At 35.1% G+C, this 19,607-nt stretch overlaps 2 protein-coding genes across 7 annotated transcripts in view; both read right to left on the bottom strand.

Moving 5' to 3' along the window:
• Window positions 1-525: 525 nt before the first annotated feature.
• On the bottom strand, window positions 526-12,408 carry LOC306860667 (sphingomyelin phosphodiesterase 2-like). Of its 2 annotated transcripts, XM_079402479.1 has the most exons (11): window positions 12,242-12,380; window positions 11,964-12,099; window positions 10,301-10,397; window positions 9,098-9,174; window positions 6,880-6,973; window positions 6,548-6,637; window positions 6,335-6,417; window positions 6,117-6,249; window positions 5,925-6,029; window positions 4,551-4,704; window positions 526-1,330 (listed from the first exon to the last, which is right to left on the bottom strand). In XM_079402479.1, the coding sequence occupies exons 2-11, from the start codon at window positions 12,011-12,013 to the stop codon at window positions 984-986; spliced, it is 1,230 nt and encodes a 409-aa protein (XP_079258605.1). In that variant the 5' UTR covers window positions 12,014-12,099; window positions 12,242-12,380; the 3' UTR covers window positions 526-983. The 2 variants fall into 2 exon arrangements, with proteins under 2 accessions (XP_079258605.1, XP_079258606.1); XM_079402480.1 differs by having other exon boundaries at window positions 532-1,330; window positions 11,964-12,408.
• A 624-nt stretch (window positions 12,409-13,032) lies between these two features.
• Window positions 13,033-19,607, bottom strand: part of LOC306860624 (transcriptional enhancer factor TEF-5-like) — a 37,046-nt gene continuing 30,471 nt past the window's right edge. For 2 of the 5 annotated variants that reach the window (XR_013783392.1, XR_013783393.1), the window contains exons 12-13: window positions 15,369-16,408; window positions 13,980-14,789 (exon numbers count right to left, since the gene is read on the bottom strand). Coding sequence is in view for 3 of the 5 variants with exons in the window: in XM_079402409.1 (XP_079258535.1) it covers window positions 16,295-16,408 (114 nt within the window). In the remaining 2 variants the exon portion in view is untranslated. Of the gene's footprint in view, window positions 16,409-19,607 lie in introns of all 5 variants that reach the window. The other 3 variants (XM_079402411.1, XM_079402410.1, XM_079402409.1) reach the window with 2 other exon arrangements.

Genomic DNA, 19,607 nt, shown 5'->3' with positions numbered 1-19,607 from the left:
GTATAATTATCATGCATGGATTTATGGACATATTGAAAAAAAAAAAAAAAAAAAAAGTTATGTAAACTTCTCCAAGAGGTGTTTTTTTTTTCATGTAATAAATGCAAAAGTTATTGTTGCTGAATGTTCAGAATTTCTGTGAAAGAAAATGAAAGCTACAAATAAAAATAGCTTGCTAACCACAGAAAACAAATGTCACAGACTACAAAACTGTTATTGTTCCCTCTCCAGTTCCACAAACCAGATATTAATTCATCAAACAAATTTAATTTCATAACAATGTCTAAATATTTATGTTTTAGCATAACTTTGTTTGTTTGTTTTTTTTGTAAAAAAATATTTTACATCTAGATAATAAAGAATGGATCTTCAACTTTTTTTATTTATGTGCTACTATTTGCCAAATACTAGCATCCATACAGAATGTTTACTGACCATTTCGCCTTTTATGCTCTTGCATACAAGAGCAAGAGCACTACCTTGTGGAAAGGGAGTGAATTATTTAAAACACCCTACAGTAAATATGGAAATGCTTCAGAATAGAGATTTATTTATTCATGATTATGATAAAATGACATTCAAACAGTGTTTATAATGCATAAAATGTGGTCTAGTAATACCTCAACAACAAACCGTTAAAAAAACTGACTTAAGTCTCTTTAAGTTACATTAAAATATCAGAAAGCACACTGTTCGGAGTGTCTTTACAGGCATAGACAAGCACATAATTAAATAACTTGCCCTCATGGAAACAAACAGGGCTTTCCTTTCCAGCCTTCAAGATTTTTTAGTTTGTTGAAATGCAAAGAGCAGCAGCTCTGTGATGATTAATCTGTCTATTCACTGAGTTGAGGTAGGTATAGCCCCAGAGCACTGATCTCAGATCAGCTCTTCAAGTTATATCCTAACAGCTATTATGTAACACTGAGGTACAGTAACCTGATCCAGGACCAGCTCTTACGGGTCAACCTTACTCCTCCCGTTTAAAAGGACTCAGCGGCTGGAGCTCTGGAGAACCATCGGAGGTCATTAGAGGTCAGCATCATCTGGTCTTCAGTCTCTTTCAGGACTTTGATGTGTGTGGTGAAGAGCAGGTAGAGCAGAGCTCCAGAGAGGAGAAGGCCCATGCAAATGGCTCCCAGAAGCCCCACGGTGCTGAAGGAACAGGAGCAGGGCAGGAAGGCCATAGCCAGCGGCAGCAGCAGTAACAGCAGAGCGCCGAACATCAGATGCATGGCTTTGTCCCGCAGGGCCTCGGTCTGACACAGGCCTTCCTTTACCACCGCGCGCGCCTCTGTGACCACGTCCATCTGCTCTGATACAGCCAATGCTGGAGGAAGACAAAATATCATTGTTTCTTGCAGATTCTGTGACGTGCTCCCCCTTTAATAATGGTTTGCTCTTTCTTGAACATCATATTCATGGGAGTGACATCAAAGACTAGCATTCAAAAGTTTGGGGTCGGTAAAATTTTAATTTTGTTTTTGAAATAAGTCTTTTATGCTCACCAAGGTTGCATTTATTTGATCAAAAATACAGTTAAACTATAATATTTTGAAATATTATTACTTCAATTTAAAATAACTGGTTTCTATGTTAAAGCTGCAGTCCTTAAGTTTTGCCTCTTTGTCGCCATCTCTGTTTGAAAACCTGGAATTGCAGTTACTTGCAGAATTATCTTGCTTGTGTGGTCTGTACTCTGGCATGGCTGATGAATCTAATGTTTTGAGGTGAATGTGTAGCTGTCAGTCACGCACCGGTGTGGATGTTTACTTTACTTCGCAATCACAGATTCTAGCCTACAGCTTGGAATTTATGACCCAAATAAGTAATTAACAAGTCTGCCAAGCTTGTTCTGACCAACTGAGGACAAAAGCATTAAAAATAAATTGCGCTAAATCTAAAGATTGTTAGCTCATCAAACCGTGCAAATTATTATTATTGTTATACTTTATTCTCAAAATATTAATGTTAACAACATCAGCATTGCGTGACTATGAGTATAGTGTGTATTAACGTGTAGATTTTAATTTCTGTACAGTCTAATCTAATTGTCATACCATTCAAATTTCATGTTAAGAAATTATTTTAACTCAAAAAGCAAACTATGCTCCCTTCGAACTCGTTTCCTTTAAAATACAAATCTTGTGTAATCTCAGGCTATCTGTAATCTGTAATCATTTAAAACTTTAATATAATTTAATTTAATTTACATGTGTTTTATAAACACATAATCCTTTCTGGATCACAATCCGCCATCAAAATGATTTTTTGTCATTTATTTATTCTAGCTGCTGTGAGAAAAGGCTATAAACGATGCGCCACCTGCAGGATGCTCACATGCGGTAGCCTAGTAGCCGGGACACCTTCTTTATGTTTACAGACGTGACGTAATGACACAGCAGCATGCTCAAATTTCCCGTGAAAACCTACCCGTACCACTCAAATAGAAAACATTATTATCAGCCGTTGTGAATCGGGCTAAAGTAAGGCGATAGTTTTGAACACTGGCTGGTTATGTACTTGCTCAAATATTGATTTTGGACCATTTTTAACCAAAAAATAGTTACGGACTGCAGCTTTAATATATTTTAAAACGTAATTTATTCCAGTGATGTAAAGCTGGATTTTCAGCATCATTACTCCAGTCTTCAGTGTCACATGATCCTTCTGAAATCACTCTAATATGCTGATTTGCTGCTTAAAAACATTTCATTTATTAATTATAAATTATATTATCATGAAAATATAAAGTTTTCTGGATTATTTGATGAATAGAAAGTTCAAAAGAATAGCATTTATCTGAAATATAATTTCTTTGTAACATTACAAATATCTTTACTGTCCTTTTATTTAACGTTTCAAACAAGAAAATAGTGTACATTTTGGACAATGTTTCTGTAACAGTCTTTATCAGTATTTCTTTATGTTTGCACTTATGGCCTCGTCATGTTCAATAAATAAACTAAACTATTTTGGAAGGATGGGTCGCTCTAATCTTTCACAAACCAGTGAAACCGACAGTACATACCATAACACACATAACAATCACATATCCGGTATCCTGTAGTTAGTCTAGTACTCCAGTTTTCCCACATTCCTTTTTGCTAACTGATGCAAAATTCCTCCATCTCTCTTATATGAATCTAAATCCTGGCTCACAAGTAAACGTCGCTCTACCAACATTTATCTGTGCACCACTAGAATCATGCTTTGGTAGCTTTTTAACTCCCTGAAGTCTTGTTGTTAACGGATAAAGAAAAGTTAGTGTAAATTGTTATAGGAACATATACTGTAGTATACTTTAGTTACTGTAATGACAATTATTTTGGCATATAGCTTTTGTTTGCCATTTTCAGTGTTGAAGTCCAAACGCCCAATTTAAACATTTATCAAAAGTGACAGTAAAGACATTTATAATGTTACAAAAGACTTCTATTTCAAATAAAAGCTGCTGTTTTGAAAGCAGCTTAACTGTTTTTCTTGTTTTTTGAGCATCTAATCAACATATCAGAATGATTTCTGAAGGATCATGTGACACTAAAAACTGGAGTAATAATTCTGATAATTCAGCTTTGCATCACAGGAATAAATTACATTTTAAAATATAGTACAACAGTTATTTAAAATGTCAATAATATTTCACGGTAGTGTTGACATAACCCTAAACGTAACTACTGTATGATTATAATTGTAAAATACACTATAAAAGTTGTGGATTTTTTAACAACCCAAGCCGTACAATACCATATCTTGCACCAACGATTAAAGGGATAGTTCACCCAAAAATGAAAATTACCCCATGATTTACTCACCTACAAGCCATTCAGCTTTAAAATGGCAGTGAATGGGTGTCGAGATTTTGAAGCAAAATAAATTGCATAAATCCATGATAAAAAGTGGGAAAACAAAACACGGGCCACGAATTAGAAGTACAAAACAAGGATTTGTAAAGAAAAACGCTGGAGAATTTCTATATAAGCCAAGAGGAGTTTTGGTTTTCCTTTGCTGTAAACAAAACTTGGTTCTCGTGAGACTAGCATATTCTCACCGGAGCTTATGCTACGTCTTACGTCATCTGCTGGACCTCACTCTCTCGTGAACGCAAGTACAGTTAGCAGAAGCTAGAGATTACAAGTTGTAAAGTTTTAAATATGGATATGTTTCTTACACAAACGCATCGATTCACTTCAGAAGGCCTTTATTAACCCTCTGGAGCCGTGTGGAGCCCTTTTTATGATGGATGGACACACTTTTTTGGGGCTTCAAAAGCCTGACCACCACTCACTGCAATTATAAAGCTTGGAAGCTCTGATTGTATTTGTCTGAAAGAAGAAAGTCATATACACCTAGGATGGCTTAAGAGAGAGTAAATCATGGGGTAGTTTTCATTTTTGGGTGAACTATCCTTTTAAGAGCTGTCATGACAGTGTGTTGGTGGTATGCATAAAAACTGCACTGAAGCTGGGTTTCATTTGTTATACTGATTTGAAATGCTTGTTTTTGCTGTTCTGAGAACAACGCAACCACACCAGCATCTGAGTACTCACTGTCGCTCGATCCATGCTGTCTGCTGTCCTCTAAACGCAGCAGGGCCAGTTCAGCAGTCAGAGCCTCGTGGTCAGAATATGGAAAGGGTTTATCAGCCACTGGACCCTTGGTTGTGGAAAGAGACTCACATTTCATGTTAACTCTCTGAGAGCCCTGCACAAGACAAAGAACAAACACTAATGTTCAGCAAGGCATATAAAAAAGCAATGTGAATACTTTACAATAGTTTTCAAAAGTTTTTGTCAGAAGCGTCTTCTGCTCACCATGGCTGCATTTATTTGATAAAAAAATACACTATTTTTTAAATATTTATTTAGATATTTAAAATAACTATTTTCTATAAATACAATATTGTAATATTGTCATTTTCTATTGAATATATTGTAAAATGTAATTTATTCCTGTGATCAAATCTGAATTTTCAGCATCATTACTGCAGTCTTCAGCATCACACGATCCTTCAGAAATCATTCTGTATGCTGATTTGCTGTTCAATAGTGCTGTCAAATGATTAATCACGATTAATCGCATCCAAAATAAAAGTTTTTGGTTACATAATATAAGTGTGTATACTGTGTGTATTTATTATGTATAAATAAATACAAATACATGCATGTATATATTTAAGAAAAACATTTTTATATATAATATAAAATATAATAATATAAATATATAAATATGTATATATATATGTAAATATTTTCAAAATATATACTGTATGTGTGTGTATTTATATATACATAATAAATATACACAGTACACATACATATGTAAACAAAAACTGTTATTTTTGGATGCAATTAATCACGATTAATCGTTTGACTACTGTTCAAGAGACATTTCTTATTATTATCAATGCTGAAAACAGTTAAGCTGCTTCATATTTTTGTGAAAATCGAAACACATTTTATTTCAGGACTATTTGATGAATAGGAGGGTCAAAAGAAGAGCAATAATTTGAAACAGAAATCTTGTGTAACATTAAAAACATCTTTACTGTCCCTTTTGATCATTTTAATGCATCTTTGCTGAATAAAACTACTTCAAGTTCAAGTTCATTTGATTTGTATAGCACATTTACAAGAGCCACTCGGCTGACCAAAGTGCTTTACAGGAGAGACAATTATAAAAACTTACACAGAAAACAAGCCAGATAAAAAGAACAACCAATTTTGAAATTACAGTAAAACAGCAATCAATACACCAAGGAAAACAAGTAGGAGTTTAGCAGGGACTTATAAACAGACAGGGAAGGGGCTATTCTAATCTCTATTCTCAATGTCATGGCCCTGCCACCGCAAAAACTATTAATTTCTTTCAACAAAAATGTGTGTAGTCCTATATATTTTGAATTTCTTTAGAGATTATTTTACCTTCATGAGAATGTAGTCAATTCTGATGCCCTTTTCAAAAGGAATAAGATCTTGCTTCTTTGTGAAGTGGTTGTCTGCTATTAGCGTGTGACCATCTTCACAGCCCTGCCGAGAGCAACACAAAGTGATGATTCAAATTAAAACAGGACACACAGACAAACTGAATAAGCATGTAACAGGAAGTGCGCTCACATCAAACGTGTCTGTTTCAGTATAGCAGTCTCTGAGCCCAGTGTAGGATCTGAGGAGACGGTTTCCCAGGTCCTGAGGGTGCATGTTCAGATCCCCTCCCAGAACCACCAGATCTGCTCCACGGGACGTGTGGCTAAAGAGGCCATACGGTGTGCGTTTACTAAAAGCATGTGACCTCTTTTCTCTATGCCACATTTAGAAAACACACTTTCTCTTACCGCACAAACTGCAGCAGTTCCCACGACTGCACTATTCTGTGGGGCAGGTATTCATCTTGAGCCCTGGAGTACTCTGCATGCAACTGAGAGGAAAACAGTATCATTACTGAAGGTGCATCGTGTCCAGTTACTCATAAATAAAACCGAGTGAACATGAAGAATACACCTCAAGACCTATTAAAGCCAGATCAGACTTTAGAGAGAGTGACTTACATGAGTAGCATAGACATGTGCCTTTAATCCAGAAATGTCTACAATGACCAACCCGACTGCTTTGCCTCCAAACCAGTCACCATGGTGCAGCTGAGATGAACACACACACACACACACACACACACACACACACACACACATAAAAAAAGGTAATGTAATTCTTGCTGTGTTAAAACTTTGTTACATGAATCATTGTACCATAAAGAAACAAAACATATCAGATTTGTCCCTTGTGGAAAAAGTATACTTTAACATACTTTGAAACAGAGTACATATTACAGAAAATATATTTGAGGGCAGACTGATCAATGAAGTACACAGAAATAACTTACCATGTATGGGTAGCCGTTGAGAGAGTACTGGTAGAGCAGAGCGTCCTGGATCCTGTGTCTGGAGAACACAGCAAGCCCACTGCCAATGACTCCACTGTCAAAACACCACATAGTATCAGATACCAGAACATACAGCTACAAAATAACATTTGTCTTTAGGTATCTCTTGCTGTATATACACCAGCAATCACACAGCTGCACTTGCTTTTCCAGTATTATTAGGGATACTGAAGACAAAAACCTTTTGTTTGACTCTCATCTACACACTTAAGACTAGGGTTATTATCTATGTTGATTAACCCTCGAAACCCTACTTTCCTTTCTTTTGAACATATTGGCAGTCATTTGTTTTGTGCGGATATAATAAAGGAATAGTTCACAGAAAAATTAAAATTTACTCCGCCTCAGGCCATGGTTCAGGTCATACTTAGAAGGGAGAGGTTATTATGTGAGTATAGGAGAGCATAAGTCTAAGTGGACGTCCATGACATGTGGAGTCCAACAAGGCTCAATTCTTGCACCACTCCTGTTTAGCCTGTATATGCTCCCACCATGTCAAATAATGAGAAAGAACCAAATTGCCTATCACAGCTATGCAGATGATACGCAGGTTTACATAGCCTTATCTCCAAATGACTACAGCCTCATTGACTCCCTCTGCCAATGCATTGATGAAATTAACAGTTGGATGCAAAAACTTTCTTCAGTAAAACAAGGAGAAAACTGAAGTCATTGTATTTGGAAACAAAGATGAAGTTCTCAAGGTGAATGCATACCTTGACTCTAGGGGTCAAACAACTTTAGTTACATTTAGGATTGATTTTAATATACTTTTACTTGTTTATAAGTCACTCAATGGCCCAGGACCTAAATATATTGCTGATATGAATATAAACTGAACTCACTGAATATAAACCGAACAGACCACTCAGATCATTAGGATCGAGTCAGTTAGAAACACCAAGGGTTCACACAAAACAAGGGGGGTATGCTTTTAGCTATTATGCTGCCCACAGTTGGAACCAGCTTCCAGAAGAGATCAGATGTGCTAAAACATTAGCCACATTTAAATCAAGACTCAAAACTCATCTGTTTAGCTGTGCATTTACTGAATGAGCACTGTGCTACGTCCAAACTGACTGCACTGTATTTTATGTATAATCATTTTCTATTCTTAATTGTTTCAATTCATTTTAAATCAATTAAAAAAATGTTTTTAAATTCCATGTTTTTATTGTTGTGATTATTTTTTATGATTATTTTACTTCCTTTTATGTAAAGCATTTTGAATTCCCATTATGTATGAAATGTGCTATATAAATAAACTTGTCTTGCCTTGCCTTATTTATTAATTTTACCATGGTGAATAAGCAGAGAGTAAAGGTTGCGTCAAAACCAATAGTGAAAAGGTGGGTTAAGGATTTGCAATAGTAATAGCTGACACCACCAAGAATGCTTCTAATTCCCTTCATGCTTTGGGGGAGTCTAAGAGTGTTGCAGTGTTAACTGTAGATAGTACTGCTTCTTTGAGCAGTAAGTGAGATGATTACCAATTCTGCCAAATCAGCTTTATTGATTGCATGCTTTAAGATCAAGCCTTATTTTTCTTGTCTCATAATGATAAGGATAAGATATAAAGGTCACTGAGAAGATTCTTTTGAAACAAACGTCTCAAATGAAGATTTTTTAGCTTTTAAAAAGTCTTAATTTATTCACTTATTCAAGTTGTTACAAAACCATATGATTTCTTCCATGAAACACAAAAGGAGAACTTTTGAAGAATGTCCCTGATCTTTTTCATACAATGAAAGCAGATGAAGCAGTGATGAAGGGATACCACATGACGTTAGTTCTTTTGTGTCTTGTTACCAAATGTGACACATTTTTAGTAAATAACAACTTAAATGTTGGTCTGTTCCTGACAGAATGCTATTATGGACTTCAAAATTTCTCCTTTTGTGTTTCCACAGAAGAAAAGCAGTCATACGGGTTTGGAACGACACAAGGGTGAGTAAATTATGGATTTTTTTTAGTTTTGGGTGAACTCTACTCTTAGTGGGGATTTTATTTCCCACCTTTTTCTCAATGGAATGTGTGAGAGCGCCTAGCCGCTTGATCGCTGATCAGAAGGTTTCAAAGTCTCTCTTTCAAAATCCCAACGGCTTTGAAGTACAAAGCAACATTCAAAGTCCCTCATGTCACGGCGAGTTGAACTGACCTCTTGAAATAGTGAGTATAAGGATGAGAGGAGGACAGCTTTCTCTTCAGGAAGAGGAAATCTCTTTCACTCCATACCTAGAACAATGTTAAAGCAGTAAAAATTAAGTTTATGTGAAAAAAGGTTTACATATGTGCATTCAATTCAAAGGTTTTTAGAGATCACAAAGAGCAATACTATATTTTGGAGGTAAAAAATACATTCACTTCAAAAACATTCCGTTATTTTTGAAGAATTCATTAAGTAAAACTTTCAGAGAGTAATTATGATTTTTAATGAAATCTCTTATAAAGGCTGCGTTTATTTGTTAAAAATACAGTAATATTGTGAAATATCAAAAACTATTTGAATATATTTTAAATGTAATTTATTTCTGTGATTAAAGCTGAATTTTCATTACTCTCGTCACGTGATGCTTCAGAAATCATTCTGATATGCTCTTTTGCTGCTCAATAAACATTTCTGAATATTACCAATGTTGAAAACAGTTGTCCTGTTTCATATTTTTGTGGAAACTGTGATACATTTTATTCAAGATTCTTTGATGAATAGAAAGTTCACTGACTAGCATTTATTTGAAATATACTATTTTGTAACAATATAAATATATTTGCTGTCATTTTGTTCAATTTATTGAATCCTTATTGAATAAATGTATTTATTTATTTTATTATTATTATTTATTTTATTTTACTTAGCCCAAAACTTAGTTTTTTGCTAAAAACCAAATCACCATATTACACTATTATTATTATTATTATTATTATACTTAGCTCAAAACTTTGACTGGTAGTGTATCACACTTTCCATAAAAATATTAAGCAGCAAAAATCAAATCAGCATATTAGAATAATTTCTGAAGGATCATGTGACACTGAAGACTGGAGTAATGATGCTGAAAATTCAGCTTTGCATCAATTAAATAAATAACATTTTAAAACATATTCAAAAAGTAAACAGTTATTTTAAATAGTAATAATATTTTGCTGTGTTACTGTGTTTTTGATTGAATTTTTTGATCTGGTTGAACATAAGAGACTTCGTTTAAAACATTAAACACTTTACCGACCAGGTTTAGGAGACAGTGTTATTCGTCCATCAGGGAAATGAAGCAAAATGAACTGCTAAAGCCACAAGGGCACTGGATTAATCCCTAAAGACAGTCAGAGGATAAGGGGGTTAAAAGTGTACAGTAAAACCCACTTCCTGTAACAGCGCGATGTCATGCTGCTCTCGGCCCAGTAATTCTCCAATCATCTCATACCGCTGTGTACAGAGTTGACTGAAGAACCGAATTCCCCTGAAAAACACAAAACCATAGTCACTATTGTCTTGTGGTCTACTCTAACCCACATATAAAACCCCAACAGCATTTACTGTATACACATATGCAGTCATTATGATCTACATATTAACACAGCTGACTTCATCATTTCACAGCTCTTTATCATTTCTCTGCTTTAATAATCTGCTGTTTCGTCTAAATCGGAGGAAGTATTAAAAACCACATTTTCTGTCTCAGCTACAATCACAGTCTGCATTATTGTGTCTTGTTCTGGAACATGGTGCTGACAGTGCTGGCATCAGCAGAGCAGGAGGCCCACACTGCATGTCATGTGACCGCCACAACCTGTCTGCTCATGTGCTTTCACCTTCATACTTATACCAACAACCTAAAGCATACACATACACACACATACATACATACATATATATAATATATATATATATGTGTTCCTGGAGCACAAAACCAGTCTTAAATCGCTGGGGTATATTTGTAGCAATAGCCAAAAATACATTGTATGGGTCAAAATGATTGATTTTTCTTTTATGCCAAAAAATCATTAGGATATTAAGTAAAAATCATATTCCATGAAGATATTTTGTAAATTTCCTACTGTAAATATATCAAAATTAAATTTATGATTAGTAATATGCATTGCTAAGCATTTCATTTGGACAACTTTAAAGGTGATTTTCTCAATATTTAATTTTTTTGCACCCTCAGATTCCAGATTTTCAAATAGTTGTATATCAGCCAAATATTGTCCAATCCTTACAAACCATACATTAATGCAAAGCTTATTTATTCCGCTTACATATGATGCAATTTTTTGAAAAAAATGATCCTTATGACTGGTTTTGTGGTTCAGGGTCATATATATATATATATTTCTAAAAGTTGCATTCAATGCAAAGGTTTTCTGTTCTCTAACTACTATACTACTACTAATAGTAATACATTCCATTCAAAAAGTGTCCATTATTTATGAAGATTTGATTATTTTCAGTGCCATTTGAAAGCCTGGAAACCACTATTTTAAAATTAAATACACCAGGGCTATTGCTGTTAACTACAAAAAAAAAAAAAAGTTAGTTGAAATAATATAAAAAAAAAAGCTATTTGCCAAGCTACCGTTAATCTCTTTCATGCACTGTAACTTGATGTATTAAAAGAACTAAAACTAAAACTAAAACTGAAATAAAAATATATATAAAAAATAGAAAAATTCAAAAACAGACAAACATATTGCAACACTCATACTTATTACATACTTAAGTTACTATTCTAGTTGACTGAATTATAGGCCCACAAAAAAAGATTTCAACATCACCAAAGAAATATGCTATAACAATGATAATGAATAATGAAATATGCTAGAATTAGACAAAATTATTTTGCTAAAGCTCAAAAATGAATGAAAAAATGCTAATTTATCCAATAAAACTACTATATTATTTACTTAAAAACCTGTATTTTACACTTAGTCGTGTGCGGCAAACCCATAAAATATTCATAAATAAATCCATGCATAATTAACCCAGTAAATGCGTGATGTTACGCGGAAGCATCATCTGAGCTCACCAGCAGTTGAGAGAGAAGACGCGCAGTCTGGAGGGCCGCTCTGTTGCCATGGTGCCGCGCAGCTCAGGCTTCAGAGAGCGGAGAGCGCTTTAAAGTCCCCAGGCTCTGGAGGCGGAGCTTCAAACTAATCCACAAACTCAGGGACATTTGAAACCATGCTGTTTATTCATTCATTCAATCGATTTACATCAACAGTCAGAATTATTCTGATCTATATTAACTACCAGCATAGCAAAAAGGGTTCAGGCATACTTTATAGTCTTTAGTCATATAAATACCTGCATGGGACTGGCGCTCAAATCGATGCTCCGCTCGCGCTCTTTCTGAGCGCATGATAGGATTCTCTCACTGACTGATCGATAATCATCATCGTCCCGTCAAATGACCTCCACTGTATCACCTAACATTACACAGCACAGTGCAGCTCATGCGCATGACATAGCCTACTCGAGTGCATTGTGGGTAATGTAGTTAAATCATTTAATCCCCTCATATTTTCCCAGGTAAGGGTTCGCTAACTGCAGTAAATACAGTAAATGTAAAAAAAAAAGAAAAAAAAAGGCTAATAATGAATAGCTTAAATCATAATCAAAAATCTAAATATTATATATATATATATATATATATATATATAATAAAAAAAAGATTTTATTTCCTGGAAAATTACATCATTAAGGAATTGTCTTTTGATGAGGACACCTATGAATTGATCACAAATGTAATCAATAATCCTCTTTAAATTTAAAATGTATATTTAATCTGCAATTGTTACCTTACAGAGCCATTTTTACCTGATTTAACCCATAAAATACTATTATTACTACTACTACTACTACAAATAATAATTTTGTTGGTATAAATGAATGTATTTGGGTTGATTTAGTGATGCTAAATAATTTCTTTATTTGGGAACTATTTTTTTCATTGTATATTATATCATTAAAAAAATGCAGTTAAATGTGAGCCTATACAGTCACAGCTGTTGCCTAGTAATTATCTTAATGATATATCATATTAAAATGTCAAAAGTGTGTGTGTGTGTGTTTGTATATACTGTACAACAACAATTGCAATTTGCATGTTTTAGCTCCCAGGGGCCGGAAGTCACTTTAATGGGCAAATACATAAAACACTGTAGATGTTACAACCCTTATACTGGAACAAACAAAGCAAAAAATAAAGATGAAAAAAGAATAGACATCAAAACCTTTTTCCTGTAACATTCTTAAAATATACACAAGACAATTTGTAGAATTTCGAAATTAATTTCTATTTTCCTCTCTCTCACACGCAGGTGCACAAATACACACACACACACACACACACACACACACACACACACACTCATTCAGAAGCATGGTTTTTCTCTTAAAATGTCACAGAAGACCTGAAGCACACGATAAGGCAAGACTGGGATGATGTTCACATTCAATTCTTTGGTTAAGATATTACAGATTAGTCTAGAAACCTTCACAAAAAAAAAAAAAAAAAATGTTCCAAAATAAAAGTTCCAAAATTAGAATGTTCAACTCAGTTATTTATGGAACATCAACAAGTGCTTTCCATAATGTATTGGACAAATGTATAGAAATGTACCAATATATGATGCCATAAATAATCAGCTGACTACAGTTGTCACTGATTAAGTCTGACATTTAAAATCATATGTACTAACCAGCGCAGGTGATTGTGGGTTAATAAAAAAAAAACGATCAACACCGAGACGGATGTCATGTGGAAGAATAAACGTTAAAAAGAGTAATGAATCCATGACTCCACATACTGTATATACTAGCATTATAAACCTAGAGTGTTTCTACATTACTGAAAGAACCTGAGAATACATGGATCGGAATAGCCTGGATCTTATTGCACATTTTGATATGGAATTAACAGCTAATTTCACTTTGTGCTGCTCAAAATCTTCTGTTGACCAATGGCACACCTTACCACACTCCAAAAATTGAGAGAACAACTGAAATATTAAAATATTTTTTTTTTTTCTTGCTTTCTTTTAAAACACAACGTTTTTATTAGGAAAATACTCAAGCACCCAGTTAAGTGTAATTGCTTTGGTGATGTAATTAATTAGCATGTAGTTCATTGATTAAAAGCACTGAGAAATCAAAACCAAGTGTTATATGCAGAGATTTGTTTTGTCCCGCTGTAACTCCATTATGCAATAGCAGATTTGCCCTCTTTGTTTCTACTGAATTTTCCTGCTTACTCGCCAGTATGGCGAAGGTAGACACAAAAGTGATAAGGCACTCAAAATGAGGGCAATCGAGTAAAACCATGCCTATTCACAATAATCAATAATGGATTTAAACCAAAACTCTGCTTTAAAAATGCACTTTGGATATCCACAGAAGCCCATTTCCACCACAGAATAAGAAAAAAAAAAAACATCTCACAATTCTGAGTTTATATCTCACAATTCTGACTTTTTTAGTCATAATTCTGAGTTTACATCTCGCAACTGTTTTTTTTCAGCTACTGAAAGAAAAAAATGGTAATTGCGACTTTTTATCTCACAATTCGGACTTTTTCTTTCATAAAACACAAAGACAATCGCGAGATATAAAACTTACTTTTTTTATCGCAATTCCAATTATACATCTCATAATTCTGTTTGTATTTTGCAATTCTGACATTTTCCCACCTACATTTTTTACGTCTCAAAGTTTACGTCTCAAAATTCTTTTTTTTTTTTCTGCTACAGAATAAGTAAAAAAGGTAATTGCGTCTTTTTAATTTCACAATTGTGTTTTACTCACAATTGCACCTGCACCACAAACCTGGTCTCATGGTATAGGCTAAACGTATCTGGGGGCACTTTTTAGCGAGACCGTTTTTACGTACCTTACTGCACATTTCGCCACAGTTTCAAAGAGAAATGTCCACCGAGTGGCGCTAAAACACGGGTTTAATACGTAAACCCTGGCACATTTTTATTACGTTGATATAGGTATGTATTGCTGTGTTTTATTGCGGCGGTTCAGAATTCAAATATTCGGGGGCCGTCGCTAAAATTTATGCTCTATCGAACCGGAGGTCCTCACCTCTCAAGTACGTCTCCGCACTCCGTTAGCTCCTGAACAAACCTACCTATAAAAACCCATAGTTATGAATCTGGATATGTGTGATGCTAATGTTCAAAAGCATCAGTTTTCAAATCTCCCAGCATATTAATATTGTTTTGAAGTGATAACATGATATTCTTCAAGTAATTGTGCGAAAATTAGGCTTTATTAAGCGAAACTCTGTAGATTTGTGTGAAAACCAATAAAAGGCTTCAGAGTTGTACTGCCTCTAGTGTTAATTTCTTTTGGAAACTGCAGTGATAACTTATTGGTACGTATTTTGCGTCTCCCAGTGCCCCCAGGTACGTTTATGCCATGATACCAGGTATGACCAGTTTATGTCTCACAATTCTGGCGTTTCTTCTCAGAATTATGAGTTTACATCTAGTTATAAAATAGCAATTGTGAGCTAACATCGGAACTGTGAGAAAAAAAGGCAGAATCTCTGTCCTTTTTTTCCCCTCAGAATTACAAGAAACAAAGTCCAAATTGTGAGATGTGAACAGAATCGCCAGAAAATTTGCTAGAAATTGTGAGATAAAAACTCAAAATTACGGTTTTTATTCCATGGTGAATACAGGCTTCCATACATATCCATGTAACACCAGGAGGTAGAAATAGCTCACACATTTGCAAACTTTCCAAAACAGAAAATCAAGCCAAGTCGAGAGTAAAACTTGCAAATGTGTGCGACATTCATGGAACATGAACCCTGAACTTCTTGCAACTTGCGCTTCCCATCACAACAAACATTCAGTGTCTCTTTTCTACACAAAACCGTTTTTTTTTTTTCAAGACTTGCTCATCTTTCTAAGCACAATCTGAGCCCGCTATCTGTTAAAGGTCAGAGGTAGCAAGCTGCTAAATGAAAGACAAACATACGCTATCACAACGTTCCTGATTAGAGAAAGACTTGTATCGACCAGAATTCCTTTCCTATTCGCTTACAATGGCTTTTAAAAAGACCTTTGTGCCTTCAGAGTCTAGTACCGTAAATGTGACAGAGTTCACCCACCACAGATATTCAAGACCTCTCCTCCACAAAACAGTAAGAAACAGAATTATCCCTGAAAGTACATTTCCTTTGCTTTTAAGGAACACGGCTACTTATACAACACAACCTAGTGCAGTTTGTGTTTTGTCCATGATTGTGTTCATGAGCTTCAGGTTTGTCTGATTTTATTTTCCTCACTTTGTTCGTACGCATTGGGTGAACGGCGTCTGGAGGTGTTTCGGCACAGCGGTCATTCAGTCCTTGACGAGTCTGTAAACGTGATACTGTGCTCCGTGGTCGCTTGTGGACACCTCAAACACGAACGCAATGCAAAGCAAAGTCTCTTGTGTGTCTCTGTTTGTGACAACCTGAGGGGGAGAAAAACACATCAGGGAAAACAGTAGAATAATACTAATTTCAAAGAAAGCATAGCATGGTAAACTTGAGCTTAATGACATAAGCTTAACATCCTTATTTTGACTGTATTACATACATAGCATACTGATGGCTTCCACCAATTTCTAAGGCCTCTAAATGACCAACATGATAAAAACTTTGCTGAAAAACCTGTCGTAGACAACCTACTACACGCTTTCTGTCATCTGGGGTTAATATTTTTTTAGCAAGGCCTATAATTGTAAAAACATCCCCCTATTGTATTTCTGCTGGCGAAATCTTTGCTGATTTTTTGTAAACATCTGAATAAAAACATGTAATTTCCAAGAATGCTTTAAAGGTGCCATAGAATGCATTGCTACATTGCCTCTGGATTGCCTTTTCCTTGCTCATCACCTCAGCTCTCCATTTATGATCATGAGCTTCTATGTTTTAAACACATTGATTATTCTAAAACAAATAAAATAATAAAATCCTAATCCAACTCAAAAGCTAAAGATTACTGGGGACTTGATAGCTCTCTCATTAAAAAACATAGGGAGATTTTAACACCAGCTACTATTACACATATTGTGAATAAATCTATTGATGAGAGTATCTTCCCCAGTGTCTTTAAAACAGCAGTTATAACCCCAATTTATAAATCTGGAAGCAAAAATGAAATAAGTAACTACAGGCCTATTAGTATATTACCTGTAGCATCTAAAATTCTTGAGAAAGCCATTATAGAGCAGCTAACCGATCACTTAGATTGTAATAATTTGTTGCACTCCATGCAGTTCGGTTTTAGACGCAACCATTCCACCGACGCAGCCTGCTGCTATCTGATAGAAAACATAAAGGCTAACTTGGACAGAGGGGGCACGGTGGGTGCAGTGTTTTTGGACTTGAGAAAAGCCTTCGACACGGTAAACCACCATGTCCTTCTGTCTAAGCTCTCTAAGTATAACCTATCCATGGAGACATTGCATTGGATATAATCGTATCTCTCAAATTGGATGCAATGTGTGAGGGTAAATAATGCATTGTCCTCTCTGAAGCCCGGCACAACTGGGGTCCCGCAAGGATCAATTCTGGGACCATTGTTGTTCAGTATTTACATCAATGATCTTCCGGCTGTGTGCAAGGGCATAGACATCATCATGTACGCAGATGATGCCGTCATCTACGTACATGGGAGGGATAAGGAGCAAGTAGCCATTAAACTGTCCTCAGTCATGGACAAAATAAGTAATTGGCTTAAATCTTCTTGCTTAACACTAAATATTGAAAAAACTGTCGGAATGTATTTTGCTAAGTCCAATAAAGTTAAAATATGCCTAACATTTATGTTATTTTAATGCCATGATTTCTCCACACATCACTTATTGTTTGTCCTGTTGGTCTCAGGCCAATGAGACCACACTTAAACCGCTCAGATCGGTCTATAATCAGGCATTAAAGGTGCTTGACAGAAAAGCCCATCGTTATCATCACTGCAATATTCTCAGTAAATATAAAATATTAAGTTTTGACTCTCTAATTCGATATACAAATCTAAGAACCATTTTCAAAATTGTTAATAATATTGCTCCACCTTCATTGAAAAAAATCCTAAAACTTTATTCTGAACAAACGAATCGAACATCTCGCTCTACTGCTCACAGAATCTGTGCTGTCCCGAAAAGATCCTCTGCCTTTGCACAGACAGCCTTCTCATTTAAAACCATTAAACAATGGAATCAACTTCCAGACAGTTTAAAGTTGTCTGTAGATCTGAATAACTTCTCTCGAAACTTAAAGAAATACATCCTTGATAACCAGTTGTGTCAGCATCAGTACACTTAAAGTTTACAAATGTAATATTGAAGTAAATGTTTTTGACTATGTTGTACATATTTTAGGCTGTGATGGTTTTTTTGATTAGTTTTTCCTTTAAATATTTGATTAGTTTTAGATGATCACTGTTTAACTAATATTGCATGTATTGGTAGTGCTATTGACAGCTATTTGTAATGTAATGTTTTAATATTATGTGCACCTGCAGATGGAAATTAGCATTTGCTAACTCTGGTACAAAGCATCTTTTCGTAAGATTAATGTATTTTGTACATTGTCCCTGACAAATAAACTACTAAAATAAAATAAATATGTTCTCTGATATCTACATAGAAGGTATGTGGCTTAGCTAAGGGCAAAACATCTCTTAAATGTGCATTTACAACCCTAGGATTTCTCCCTAGAATGAAAAGGTCTGTTATTACCTTATTTGATAGGTTCATGAATAATAATGTTGAGCTCTGCTCTGATTGGCTGTTTCACAGTACGACTCATTTCAGTAGCTCACACAGCAGGAAGGAAACACAGGGAGGAACAAATATTTTTCAATACTTTCTCTCGCAGTTATATCATTGGGTAATTATACTGTAAATAAAATGTGGGCATCAGGGAGCCGCTATTAATATGCGGGGCACTGAAACTGATTTCAAATGCACGATTGCGTTTTACTTTCACGATTGCACAAACTCTGTTTATACTATGGTGCGGCACTACTTACCACACATTTTACAAGATCAGATGCTTGTCAGTGGTGCTCAGGATCTGTAAATAATTCGCCATCATCCTCAGTCATCTCTCCTTACTCTGTTTATGTGCTAAGTGAAATCTTATGTACTGTAATGTCACAGGCTACCGCTAGCAGCTAATCATGTCCCTTTAGTGGCTCGAGTTATTTTATTAGAACACGTTATTTGCTTTCCGTGCCTTTCTGAATACAGACACCAACCCATCCCTGCACTTTACATCCCCTGCACAGCCTGGAACATAACATTTATTTCCATGTTCTACCATTTTCGCGGTTGTCCTCACTTGTTTTTTCACACATTTACTCATTAATGAGAAGTCGCTGATCAGATATATTACGGTTTTAGTTGAAACATATTAACTTATGACTATTTTATAAAACAATGAGTCTTCAGGACCTGAAATGTGAAAATTGCATGCAGATTTTGAACGACATTGTTGAATGAAATAAATAGGCATTAGTAAATATTTAACAAATTAAGTCCCTCTATTGAAATTCTTTGAACAGCAATTAGGTAAAATCCTTTTCCTGTCATTCTGATTCAACATCCTTTGGGGGATTTGGCCAATTCACACTTATGAATTAAAAATGTTGTCCTGTTTTCTCAT

The sequence above is a fragment of the Barbus barbus genome (genome assembly GCF_936440315.1).
Source record: "Barbus barbus genome assembly, chromosome: 41".
Lineage (NCBI taxonomy): Eukaryota > Metazoa > Chordata > Actinopteri > Cypriniformes > Cyprinidae > Barbus > Barbus barbus.
This window is presented reverse-complemented; position numbering and strand designations above follow the sequence as displayed.

Coding starts and splice junctions, on each gene's coding strand:
- LOC306860667 (XM_079402480.1), bottom strand. CDS start 12,013: ATGGCAACAGAGCGGCCCTCCAGACTGCGCGTCTTCTCTCTCAACTGC. Junction 6,250..6,334: donor GAACTGCTGCAGTTTGTGCG/GTAAGAGAAAGT, acceptor TGGCCTCTTTAG/CCACACGTCCCGTGGAGCAG. Junction 6,030..6,116: donor CTGAAACAGACACGTTTGAT/GTGAGCGCACTT, acceptor TGCTCTCGGCAG/GGCTGTGAAGATGGTCACAC.